Source organism: Diabrotica virgifera, chromosome 9, assembly GCF_917563875.1.
Source record: "Diabrotica virgifera virgifera chromosome 9, PGI_DIABVI_V3a".
Taxonomy (NCBI): Eukaryota; Metazoa; Arthropoda; class Insecta; order Coleoptera; family Chrysomelidae; genus Diabrotica; species Diabrotica virgifera.
Genome location: NC_065451.1, coordinates 55,507,963 through 55,522,745, shown reverse-complemented (window position 1 = coordinate 55,522,745; position 14,783 = coordinate 55,507,963). Strand labels below are relative to the sequence as shown.

The 14,783-nt window shown below is 32.6% G+C and overlaps 1 protein-coding gene across 1 annotated transcript in view; it reads left to right on the top strand.

The window, feature by feature from the left end:
* Positions 1-232: 232 nt before the first annotated feature.
* LOC126891721 (akirin) overlaps positions 233-14,783 on the top strand; it is a 43,067-nt gene continuing 28,516 nt past the window's right edge. The window contains exon 1 of the mRNA XM_050660986.1: positions 233-680. Coding sequence (XP_050516943.1) covers positions 476-680 — 205 coding nt within the window. The 5' untranslated portion in view covers positions 233-475. The remainder of the gene's footprint in view (positions 681-14,783) is intronic.

The window sequence follows — 14,783 nt, the reverse complement described above, 5'->3', positions numbered from 1 at the left end:
ACGCCCTCTTTTCAAATTTTACTCACAGAAGTTTCGTTATATGGTTATTAATTTAATAAGTTTTATTTTAGAATAATTGAATTTTTTTTTCTTTGGAGTTTCAGTTGTAAATAACGGTTTTTGGTCAGAACAATGGATTTTCAATAAATTCCAGTTGACGCCACTGGCTATTTGAGATGCCTGTACAGCTACTGCGCATGTCATTGCGCAAGTGCAAATCGATTTAATCTTTTTGAGAAGGAGGACTGAAATAATTCTAAAAATGTCAGTTCTCGTATTTCGTATCGCCATTTTGGATTGAGATAAAGAAAGAAAATCAAGAAACATCCCCTTCGTAGTGAAATATTAAAGCGAAATCTACTAGAATTGGAATACAAAGTGTGCAATAGACTTATTTCAGATAATATTTTCGTGCCAGTTACGGAACAAGTGAAGTTGATAGTTTTGTTTTGATTAGTTAGCAACCAAACTAAAAATGGCGTGTGCAACATTGAAAAGATCTTTGGATTGGGAGCCCGTTTTGGGCGGACGGCCTGCGAAACGGAGGCGATGTGTACCTTTCTGTTCGAGCCCCACACAAAGCGGAATTGGATCTCCAGGACCTTCGAGCAGTCCAACGGGATCTTCGTCACCCAAGAGCTCAGTATTTCCTGACGTTTTGAGCAAAACTTTGACTCCAGGTAGGTTCATTTTGGGACATTTTTTGTCCCGTAATCTTTTTTATGTGGAATTTTGAAAACGGTTATTTTTATATAGTTTATGACAAATGTGTCATCAGCTGATGATTGACATGTTAATGTTTACTATTGTGTATTGTAATTTATGCAAACGAGCTACCCACTAATTTTAATGTTTCTTTATGCATGGGATTTATTGTTTCAAAACGTATTGTTTTATTCCCAAATTTTAACTGTCATTTTAATTTTTTACTTTTCTTTTAATTCCTAGGTTCTATGACCCAATATCTGACAGAAACATTATTTTGCTATTATGGAAGCTGTATCATTTCCCATTTTAAAGGAAATATTTCTACTTTCCCAGATATCATTCATTAAAATTCTATTTCTGTTCCCTTAATACAAAAAAATGATTATGTTCCCTTTAATGTGTAATACCTCCATACCAATGATCCATTCATGCCTTGTCCATACTGTGCTTTTAAAACCTTTCTAAAGTTCTTAAATTTTATTAGAAAAGTGGTGTAGAAATTGAGTCACGGCAAATAAATATTTCTCATAGTCATCTACTACTTGGGACATAGGATTAGGATCATTTTATTGACATTTGACACATACTTGTATTGGAAATGAGTGTTGAATGTTAATACATACTTAAACTTAGTTTAGTTACATTTTATTTTAGTTGTAAATATATATTTTTTCTTTACTTCATTCATTAAGCATTACACTCACTAGGAATTACATCTAACGTCATAGAGGTCAAAATCCTATTCTTGGGTGAGGTGGATTCAGAGATATGTCAAGAATAGATCTGGCTAGAGATATGCTAAACAATGCATCGGGGTGTAACGTCGATATCAATTACGGTGGTCTAGCTATATTTGTCTGTCGTGCGAGTGTGAGCGTATCTACCAAGAGGTGGGAGTAATGGAACGACAGTTACACAGAGGCGACAGCCATCATATGCTAGAGAGAGAAAGCTAAGCGCCAGTAGAGAGAGATAAATAGACCACCGACCCAAACTGCTCTGCGTTACGCTATTTTTCGGAGTTGGCCAAATCTATGTGTATAAGATCTTTGGGTGGATTACTCTTCTATGTCAATTGAGGCGTTCTTTGCAAAAACCCCATATGTCACTTTTTACAACATAGGAGATATTTAAAAAAAAGTTATTTAATTGAACCCTATTAAGTTTACAGAAATTCTCAAATTAGTGATTTATTATTTTGATGATTACACACAGTTTACAATATAAATAACATTATTTTTTCCTTTTGTTTATTTATGAAGGACATTTATTCATTTGACATATGGGGTTTTTGCAGGAATTTTTCATTAATTTATAGGAAAAACGATATTTACTTATAAAATCACACAACACAACTATTCGAAGGAACTTTAACCTATAAAAACCTACTGACAGCCAAGCGATAAAGTTTCCCGCAAAAACACCAATAGTCATTAACAAAGGGAATTGCGCTTGACATATGGGGTTTATGCGGAATCGCCTATACTTTTGTCGCTTATATTTTGGACTACTGTAACTTTAATGGAAGTTTCTTACGCAAGGAACGTAGGTAATTAGTCCTTCAATCCATAGATGGCATAAGTCCATTTTCGGAAAAAAAGGACTACTGGGGTTTTTGCAAAGAACGCCTCAATTATAACTTGTTGTGTGTCCTGCGGTGTGCCATGCAATCGTGGCTATTTCATTTCTTCCTGTCCTTGCACTGAACTTCCCGGTTTTTAACATTCATTGCTCTTATATCTTAATCTACATCATACATCTTCTACACTACATTCACATAGCAAATTCCCAACATAAACAAACGCATGTGTTAACGATTCGTCCACTCATTCGTCAAGAAGCTATTAAATATAATTTATCGCCCTAAACGAGGCGGTTTCTCATTTTACAGGTCCTAACTTGTCAGTCTGCATCTGCAAATTCAAATTGTATTTTTTAGCGTGTTAGTTTTTAAGAAAATATTATTTTGTGTTATGTTATGTACTTTACAGTAGTTATTGTTGAGTTATTAATTAAGACTGGTCGTGTTTTATAGTTTTATTTTTTATAATCGTGACATGAAATTTGGCATACATATAGCTAATATGTCAAAGAAAAAAGTAATACTGTGCCGATGTGTGCTTTGGTCCTGGCAAAAAAATACACATTCAAAATAAGCCCGGAAATGGATAAATTGATTAATTCTAAGCAACTTTTGTTCTATAGAGGTTTTTCACTTTATTCACAAAGTCAATACTTTTCGAGTTATTTGTGAGTGATTATGTTCATTTTTCAACAAAAATAACCACGTTTTTATACGGTTTTTTGCAAATATTCCAGAAAGTAAATATTTTATCGAAAAAAAAACATTCTTAGCAAAGACATAACTTATAAATAACATAACCTTATAATATGATGCTACTTTATTGAAAATGTTCACATTGTTATGTATATCTCAGTTAATGAATATTTTATTTTATCACATTTTTCTTAAGGACATAGGCGCAAAATTTCGCCTGTCAAAATGTTCAATGTGTTTTAAATGTATTCATTTTTTTTGAGTCCTGTGAAAACTAATAAATATTTTTGAAAAATTTAAAGGCAGAATGAAAGATTACATTATTATTGAGGGCCGAAAGTCCCTGAAAACTTCTATAATGTTTATTTTAATAAGTTACAGGGGTGAAAATAAAAAAGAAAATTTAGGGTGATTTTTAATTGCAAATATTTCACTAAAAAGAAACTTTTTATTAATTCTAAGGGACTCTTGACCCTCGGTAATAAGGTAATATTTTATTCTGCGTTTAAATTTTTCAAAAATACTTATTAGTTTTCTCAGGAATCGAAAAAAATTAATACAATTTAAAACACATTAAAAATTTTGACAGCCGATATTTCGCGCCTTTCCCCTTAAAAAGAACAAAATTTTGTTTACAATTAAATTTCAAGCAATTCTTACGGTATTAGTTTCAAAAGTAACTATTTTTAAAAAACATATGATACACATCAGTACGGCCCTGTTTAGCTTCCACGTGCGTTTGTTTACAGTTGGGAATTTGTAAAGTGAATGGACTGTAGGCCTTCCTCTATTCCTCGACCATAGTGGTGTCCAGTTAGTTATCCTTCTCAATATCTCCTATTTGCTTTTTCATGAGTTTTCTAGGAGAGACGTAAAACCTTTTTTTAGGGCCACCTCCTGTTTTCATATGACGGGTACAGGCAAAGAAGGTGATATGTCAATTTTTGCAGAAAATGTTTCTGGTCCCCTCTGTTAGCCAGCAATCTATACTACCATTCTATAAATCAATCACTGCTCTGAATGTGTTCAGTCAGGAATAACAACATATCTCTAAGGCAAAACCCGATATGTCAAAAACGGGATTTTGTAGCAGATAAGTTAAAAGTTCTCTGTGTTGTTGTAGTAGTGGACATATCGGAAACAATTTTATTATCTACTGGTTACATGGATGTGCTTAGCCATGTAGGGTTTTGTCATCACATTCTTCGTCGCTCAATGTACATATTTATTGGCATTAAAAACGAAAAATCGATAATTTTTGACATATCAGGTTTTGCCTTAGTACCACAGATATATTTTAATTTCTCTAGTCAGGCTAAGAAGGTGGCAAGTCCGTGCGGCCCTGGCCAAAAAAAGTGCTATGTCATGTTGTAAACAGAGGCTGATGCCATCGCTGTAATTTCAGTAAATTTAGTAAATAAATGAGTGCATAAAAATAAACACTAGGGAGTTTTAACTTTAAAACCATTTTTCTCATCAAAACTTATTATTTTAGACTGGGAGATATTATACAGAAGTTCAGCCACGATTTTCTAAGTCCTGCCTTTTGCAATACTGGAAGGGTAGACGATGTAATTACAATCTGTGGAAACATCCACAAATTTCCTGTGACATTTTCCTGTAAAAATTAGATTTTCCCAAAAAATAAAAATAGGGTTTTGCGATGAATTTCTAAGTCCTGCCATATCCGTAGATAGACAGGATACTATCAATTTTATGAAGAAAATTTTTTGGGCAGGACGGTCGCAAAAGTACTTAGGGAGTATACATATATACAAATATGTAATGAAAATAATGAAATTTTCATGATTTTCTAAGTCCTGCCAACTTAATAAACTAAACATATTTATTTCAAAATGATCAAAAAAATATTGGCATGACGTCTCCTAATGTTTAAGTATACTTGTCCCTTGGAAAATTCTGCGGAAAATTCTCACCCTGATTCCGTGATTTTCTAAGTCCTGCCTTTAAAAAGTTATAATACTCAAATGCAATCAATACCTTTTCGGTACTCGGCAGGAAGGTTAAACGGTTCTTGTAAGACGGCAGGAGTCCTAGATTTGTAAGAAAATTCATGAAAAAGTCAACGATTTTCTAAGTCATGCCATTTTGCACATGTTTCAAGAATCTTAATATAAGTCTATATACAAAGAGGCAGGATGGTTTTATGGTTATTTTGTATACAGGGTTGGGCATTAGTGTGGGCTAGTCCAATTACTCGTTTGTCGTAAGATATACGAAAAAAGTTATTTAGGTAAAACATGTGCCACAGATAGGACTATAATTTAACAGTATTTTCTAATATACAGGGCTACCCGTTTTCACAGGGTGACAAAAATTTATGTTTTTTTAAATGGAATACCCTGTATATTTTTACATTTTTGGATTCTACTCGATGTTCTCTTTAATAAAATATAGTGTTTTGAAATATTATACGAGGTAGTTTAAAATATAATTACGTTTTTTTTTTAATTTTGTAGGAACATTCACACCCTATACATATTGTTAGTGATTTGATATCCAAACTTCTATTAATTTATGTTTAAACGATTTTTAATATAGTCTACTATTGTCAGTTATTAATAGTATACCAAAATGTTTAATTTTAGTATACGGGGTTGGTTGAAACTTGAAACTCGGAATGAGTATTTTTTGAGTTTTCTTAAATGGGACACCCTGTATTTTAGTATTATAATAAAATGATATTTTATGGTACCTTTTTATTTGCTAAGCATTTTCTATACCATATTTATATATTAATTTCGGCAGTAAATTGATACAGACAGATTACTCAGGTGGTTTTTGGGGTTTCTGAACAAGAATGTCACATTAGAACAGATCTTTACCTAGTGCTCGGGGTGACTGATATACACGCCGTATTCTTAAATTTCGAGGCTTTCAGACACTAAAGTGATGCAAGTAGATTTCTCGAAGAGTTTTGTGGTTGCTGAACATGAATACGCCATCAGAATCGACCTCCAAAAACTCTCTTAAATTCGAGATCAGTCACCCTGGGCACCAGGTGCTCCGAGGGTCGGTTGTAATGTCATATTCGTGTTCGGCCATCCCAAAAACCATCGAATATTCTGTTTTTGTTTTAATTTATTGCCGATATCCCACGAAACTCCAGATGGCGTGCCTTAGCAGCAACTCTGGGCACTAGGTGATTCAGAGGTCGGTTCTGCTTGCGTATTCGTAACTCCATAAACCTCCCAAATAACAAAATTTTGCCCTTCATACACCGATTTTGACAGGTTTATGCACTTTTGGATGCATGTTATGCACTAAAATGCAATTTCCACCCATTTTTATATTATACACCTTTTCCTGATGTTATCCTGAACACAATGCAAAAAGTTGCAAGTAGATAGATGCTGTATTTAAAAATCGATTTATTCTGGTGTTGTTAGTGTCAGTAAATTTTGCTATCAAATATAGGAAACAATATCAGGATAATATCTACAATCCTACAATATCAGGAAAACGAGTTGAGTGCGGCAACTCAGCGCCTGTTACATGCGTGTGTATTTTGTGTTCGAACAAGTAAGAAGGCGGGATAAAATTGCTATGCAACAAAATAAATTAATAACAACAAATTGATTTTAAGGCAATTAATAATTGCAATAAAGGCAATTAATAAATTTAATAATTTTAAGGCAATTTAACACAATTCAACTAATCTGAAAATGCTTCCTAAGGCAGATTAAAATAACATAAAACGTGAAAGATGAGACGTGAAACATGAAACTTGAAATAAGAAACAAATAAATTGTGAAAAAACATTTGATTTCATGTGATATACTAATCGAAGAAACAAAAATAAAATTTGTATAGTCGACAATGGAAAGTTATGACGAGGTCGTTGCTGTCATGGCAAACCTTTATTGCTTTCTAAGGGAGGCTGCGGAGGGTGGCAACAACGCATTGTGCGAAATAAAAGTGTTAAACATTTTCACCAGAGTTTATTCCGATTTTTGAGGTAATAGTGCGAAATAAAATATTAACTATATGCGAACATTTGTATAAGGTCATAAACTATCTAAAGTGCAAAAAATAGTGGCAAAAATCGGCCTATAAGTAACTTATAGAACATTTTATGTTAATCAAAACAAACGACATTTTATAAATTCCAGTTCTTTTGACAACAGATAAGAGAACAAGTCTTGATCAAATTAAAAGCGACGTTGCCGGTTTTCCAAAAAGTTTTAAAAATCCAAGAAAGGAAATCAATCAATTAATAATAAACTAAGTAAACAAGATTTCGAAGTAAAAAGAATTTTAATATATTTAAAGTCATACTCAATTATTGCTTGAGAAGTTCTAGAGCCTTCGCCGGGTCGACTGGGGAACTAGAGCTTATCGCTTGCTTTAATATAGAGTACAAATACATAAAAAATGGTGGATAGTGATAATGATTACACCTCAGAAGACAGTAAAAAGAGAAGTCTAGAGATAGATGCAGACAATATTTTTAACAAGAGCAAGAAACTATCCAGAACACCAACCAAACAACAGAAAGATGAAAACAAAATTGATCAGCTTTTAAAAATGATGCAAAATTTAACAGATCAAACACAAAGTTTAACATCGGAGGTAAAAGGAATAAAAGAAGAACAACGAGAATATAGAAATGACCTCCGAGAATTAAGAAAAGAAATAAATGAATTCAAACAAAGTAACCAACAACTACAAAAAGAAAATGATGAAATGAAACAGGAACTAAAGATAGTGAAAATGAAGGTAGAAAAGTTCGAGAAAGAGAGAAAAGCTAACAATGTTATTGTCCAGGGTCTACCGATGGATACAAATAACCCAAATGTAGTCAATGAGGTTATGGCAGATTTCGTGGAAAGAGAATTAGGTATTAAAGTAGAAATAGAAGAAGCTTATAAAATAGGGGACAAAACATGTCTTGTAAAACTAAAAAACAAAAATGAAAAAATAAAAATTATGAAGAACAAAAACAAACTAAGGAATTCAAAGCCGGAAATATATATCAATAACGATCTAACGCAAGAAGAGATGAAAATACAACAAGAAATACGGAGAATTGCAAAATTTCAAAAAGAAAACGGTAAGAACACTAGAGTAGGTTATCAAAAATTAATTATTGACGGGACTGAATGGAAATGGAACAAAGAGAAGAATGAACTGGAAAGGGCAAAGCAGGACACGCCAAAAAACTGATAAAAAAACAAATATTGGATACAACACAAAAAACGGACACGAAAATTGCAAAGGAAAAGGACCTGAACAGATTAGATAAAATAAAACATACGAACACAAAAAAATATAATAAAAAACCGAAAAAATGTGATCAACTAAAAATAAGTACGTGGAACATCAGAACAATGCTTGAACCAGGAAAAATGCAGGATATCGTCTCAGAACTAGAAAGATACCAAATTGATATTGCAGTGATTCAAGAAATCAGATGGGCAGGTCAAGGAGAAATAAATAAAAAAAACTACACACTACAGTACTCGGGACATGAAAAACAAGGTCAATATGGAGTTGCTTTCATAATTATGGGAAAAATAAAAAATAACATTATGCAATTTAAACCAATAAATGAACGTATGGCTTACCTGAGAATTAACGCCAAACCATTTAATATATCAATCATAAACGTATATGCCCCAACTGAAAGTGCTACTGCGGAGGAAAAAGACAAATTGTATGAGGAACTCGAACGAGAAATGGAGAAGTTACCTAGAGAAGACACAATACTGGTAATGGGAGATTTTAATGCCCAAATAGGTAAGGAAGACTACATTAACCAAGTAGCAGGTAAGCACACAATACACGAAAAAACTAACGACAATGGCCAACGATTATGTAATCTAGCATCTAGTACCAATATGATTATCGTTAGTACAAAATTCGAACATCCCAAATACCATAAAGTGACGTGGATTTCCCCAGACCAAAAAACATGGTCACAAATAGACCATATTCTGATTACAAGAAGGAAGCAAACATCGGTAACAGACGTGAGGTCCTACAGAGGTGCACATGCAGACACAGACCATTTTATGGTGACTGCAAAAGTAAGACAAAAAGTCAAAAGAACACTAAAAAACACGACAACAAAAAATAAATGGCACGTAGAAAAACTGAATACTCCAGACATAAGGATTAAATATGCTGATGACATGAACAAAAAACTGAAGGAACAATCTAAACCTTCAAAGGATATAGAAACAGAATGGAGAAATATAAAAAAATGTATAAATGAAACAGCGGAAGTACACGTAGGGATAAAAAGAAACAAAAAAAGACAAGAATGGTATAATGAAGAATGCCATAAAATGTTAAAAAAGAAGGTAGAAATGAGACAAATGTGGATAAGAACAAATAGACAGGATTATAGGGAAGAATACAATAGAATAAGGCATGCATGTAAGAAAAAAATAAGGAAAATTAGACGTGAGTGGTTGGATGATAAGATAAAAGAAATAGAAAAAGAGAGTAAGAACAGAAACACAAAAGAATTCTATAAGAAAATTAGTGAGCAGAACAAAACGTTTAAAGGAAAGATAAAAAGCATAAAAGATAAAAATGGAAAAGTATCAGAAAACGATGAAGAGTATAAAGAAATTTGGGCTAAATATTTTAAAGAATTATTAACAGAACAACAAGATCAAGACCTAAATGAAAACAGAGGAGAAGAGACAATGATGTTAGGAAACCAGCTACAAATACCAACAAAAGAGGAAGTTGAGGAAATTATTAATAGCAGCCGTAATGGTAAAGCCTCAGGATCGGACTGTATCAATATGGAGCTTATAAAATATGGTGGTGAAGAATTAAAAGATAGATTATACAATTTAATAAAAGACATATGGGACGAAGAAAAAATGCCGGAAGAATGGTACAAAGGACAAATTATCACGATTCATAAAAAAGGAGATCAACAGATGTGTAAAAACTACAGAGGACTGACGCTATTAAACACAGCATATAAAATCATGTCCGCCTTAATACAACGAAGACTGACCGAAGCTACCACGAATATCATAGGACACTATCAATGCGGATTTGTTAAGGGAAAGTCTACAACAGATGCCATACATACAGTTAAACAAATTATGGAAAAAGCTCATGGATATAAAATAGAAATTGAACTGCTTTTTATAGATTTTCGACAAGCATTTGATACAATAAATAGATCAAAACTAATGGTAGCTCTGAAAGAAATGGGAATACAACATAAATTAAGAAGATTAATACAAATGACAATGAGTAGAACTGTAGTTAGTATAAAAACTCAAGTAGGCGACACAGAAGAATTTGTCATCAATAAAGGGGTGAGACAAGGAGATTCATTATCAGCAACTCTGTTTAATCTTGCCCTAGAATACGTCGTCAGGAAGATCAACAAAGGCACCCTCCGAACGAGAGAAGGACAAATAATAGCATACGCTGATGATATTGTGCTAATAACAAAAAATAGAAAAACAATGGAACGAATGTAAACGAAATGGTAACAGAAGGAAAAGTAATGGGATTAAAAATAAACCAAGAGAAAACCAAAATAATGAGATTTGACAAAAACTTTGAAAACAGAAAGGTTAGAGTAGGAGAATACACTTTTGAAGAAGTCGAAAAATTTAAATATTTAGGAATATTAATAACAAACAATGGAGAAAGAGAAACCGAAATCAAAGAAAGGATTATTACAGCAAATAAGAGCTTCCATGCAAATAAAAAATTACTTAAAAATAAGTTATTGAGTAAGAAATCAAAAATGAAAGTATACAAAACAATAATTCGACCGACGATGATGTATGCAGCCGAAACTCTTAGCATGACAAAAAAACAAGAGGAAAACCTTAGAATACAAGAAAGAAAAATACTAAGAGCAATATTAGGACCAATAAAAATAAATGACAATGAATTTAGACAAAGAACGAACCTTGAGTTACTGGAAGAAATTGAGGAGGATATAGTATGTAAAATAAAACAGCAAAGAGCAAAATGGCTAGGACACATATGGAGATCCGGATCAACTACGACGATATACTCAATATTGGAATGGACACCAGCTGGCAAAAGAAGACGTGGAAGACCAAGATCTACATGGTTACAAGAAGTAGTAAGTGATCTCAACAATGCGGGCATACGACATTGGAAAGGGAAAACCAGAGACAGGAAAGAGTGGAGAAAAATAACAGAGAAAATTAAATAACGAACATGAGGACTGATCTACCTCAAAACATAGATCTAGAGAGCGTAAGCGGCGTAACCCCTAAAGGGGTGTTTAGCCACTATATATATATAAGGGAGGCTGCAGATCAAAGAAACGTGAAGTAAAACTTAAAACGTAAAACATGAAACAAAATGAATTGTGAAGGACGAAACCGTTTCATATTATATACTAATCAAAGAACCAAAATGAAAATTTGTATAGCCAACAATGGAAAGTAATGATGACGAGGTTGTTACTCTTGCGGCAACTTTTTATTACTGCCCAACATCATAATCATAGTACGTATTTGGTTGAAAACGAACTAAGTAATCATCTTCGCAAATTTAAATAATTTTATAGACTGAGTATTCAAACATCTACATTGTTTTATTTTGGGTCCTGGTTTAAAGAAAACTGATATTTTCTTATATTTTCTTATCATTACCTATTCGAGTACCTCTCCAGGTTATAATAATTGTACAACTCTTCGTTCTACTTTACAACAGAAACCAATGCAATATTAAATTCTTGGTTGGAATTCATATTATGCACATAATTAACTGTCCAAAACAATGAAACTGAAACCGAAAAATACAACACGATCTCTTTCCTGAAACAGATTTCACCAAGATAAAAATTTTTTATGTGCATGAATCACACTCGCTTCTTGTGTGTGCGAACTTCAATTTGTTTAGCTGTGTTTTATTTTCATGAAACATGTTTTACGTTTCATGTTTTATGTTTCTTTGGTGTGGGGCCTCTCGAAGATAAAAAAGTTTCAGGCACATGAATCACACTCGTTTTATTGGTGGGCGTACTTTTAAATAGACGGAGGCCTATGACCAGTACTAGAAATTCACAATTGATAAAATCGATTCATCTCTGGAAGAGAAATAAACGTAGCAGTTTTCGTTTTTCTAAATAGAATTTTTCTAAATTCTTTTAAACTCAAAAAACCAAAAAACGAAAAATTTTTCACATCGATTTTTCTAGAACACTGCACTGCGTATTCTTCTGAGTTAAAGCAAAAGTACCTTTTAGTACAAAACTATTCCAGAATTCAATAATCCAGTGTCAGAGATGCTTAAAAGTTAGACACAAAAGTTATTCGATAATATATCCGTTTCCGTACCCTAACGGACCCCTATGACCGGTACTAAAAATTGACAATTGATAATTGACATTTGACAATTGACCTCTGGAAGATAAATAAGTGTACCAGTTTTCGTTTTTCCAAATAAAAGCGTTCTGCAGCTATTTTAAAGAAACTAATTACAATCGATATGCTTCTTCTAGACGAAGCATATCGAAGTAGAGGTCGTCCGCCAACCAGATGGTCTGATGACATTTGTAAAGTTGTAAACGGTTTTAGATTAGTGTTTTTTAAGCATACTCGACATGGTATTACTCAAGAAAAATGTGGTGATATGAATATGTTTGTATAACACCCTGAAATAATTTTACAGACAGATAATTTAATTTTTTTATACGAAATAACTATACAACCATCCTGCCTCTTTGAAAATAGATTTATATTAACCTTCTTGAGATATGTGCGAAATGGCATGACTTAGAAAATCGTGTAATTTTCCACGAATTTTCTTACAAATTTTTTAACTATATATAGTAAAAAAGGTGTAACTAAACATCCTGCCATTTTGCATAATGTATACTGAAATTATTTATTTTGTAACAAAATTTATTTTATGACTTAGAAAATCACGGAACCAGAGTGAAAATTTTATACAAAATTTTCCAAGAAACAAGTGCAGTTAAACATTAGGTGACGTCATGCCAATATTTTTTTTGGTCATTTTGAAATAAGTATAATTAATTTATTAAGTTGGCAGGACTTAGAAAATCATGAAAATTTCATTATTTTCATTACATATTTGTATATATGTATACTCCCTAAGTACTTTTGCGACCGTCCTGCCCAAAAAATTTTCTTCATAAAATAGATAGTATCCTGTTATTCTATGGATATGACAGGACTTAAAAATTCATCGCAACTCCCAATTTTTTTATTCATGGAAAATCTAATTTTCACAGAAAAATGTCACAGGAAACCCGTGGATTTTTTCACAAATTGTAATTACCTTCTCTAACCTTCCAGTATTGCAAAGGGCAGGACTTAGAAAATCGTGGTTGAACTTCTGTTAATATCTCCCGGTTTATTTTGACATAGGACCTTCTTTGCCTGTACCCTTCATATGTAAGTTTTGACTTGTTTTGTAATAAATAAATAGTTGAATTTATTACAAAACAAGTAAAAACATATATTATTAAAACAGGATGTGACTCGAAAAAAATTTTTTATTCTCTCTTACAAAACTCATGAAAAAGCAGATAGGAGGTATTGTCACATCACCGATGATATATCGCCTCCGCCTATGAAAATTATAAGTGAAAAGTGCCATTAAGAGTAGAACTTTCAATGAACGCTGCAAAAAATATTATTTTCAATTATATGATTGTGAAATTTATAATCCCTAATAGTGTTAGCGAAAAAATTTATTTTTTGAGGAGTATCAGCAAAAAACATAATTTCTGTTTGTGGGTCCACGAAAATTATAATTACTGAAAAGTTCTCAGAAATAATTGCTTTCATCGGCAGAAACAGAAAGGGAAATAATTGTTTTTGTCGGCATCTATTGTGTACTAAATCTTTTCGTAATAAATATTTTGGGAGTTATAATCTTCGCGGACACACATATAAAAAAGAATTGGATCACCAACACTTATCAAAGAGTTATTATTTTAACAGGAAATATATTAGGAATCACATTAATCATAGGTACCAGCGATATGTCCTATCTATTCTAAGCGAAGATATTTTATGAGTCTGTCTATATTTTCTCTCTTTGAAGTCCTTACGGTCCTTAAATTTTATTAGAAAAGTGATGTAGACATTGAGTCACAGCAAATATAAATATTTCTCGTAGTAGTCTACAAATTGGGACTTTAATCATTGATTGACATTTGGCACATACAGTGGACCCCTGATAAGTCGGCCTCCGATAACCCGGAAGTCCGGCTAACCCGGATCGATTTTCATTAGACAGTACAATCATTTTTTCAGTTTGACTGAGTTTTTTAGCAAGAAATGAACAATACTGAATACAACTGTAAGTAATTTAGATGTACTATGCATAGGTATTTCATGTTTTTCAATTATAATGGAGTTTATTAGTAAGTATACTGTATTTTATTCATTTTTACCATATTCTCTGGCTAACTCAGATTTTCGATAACCCGGATAGGCTGTAGTCCCGATTAATCCGACTTATCAAGGTTCCACTGTACTTGTATTGGAAATGAGTTTCAGCTATTAAGTTTGTGTTTCATAAATGAGTTTGATTTCATTTCACTTTATTTTAGTTTTAAATATATATTTTTAATTTATTTCATTCATTCATTAAACATTACAATCCCTATGGATTGCAGCTAATACCATGGCATTCAAAATCCTATTCTTGGGTGAGGTGGATTACTCATCTATGTCATTCATTGCTTGCTGTGTGTCTTTGCTGCTATTGTGACTCTTTTCCATTTCTTCCTGTCCTTGCACTGAACTTCTAGTCTTTAACCCATTTGCAGACACTA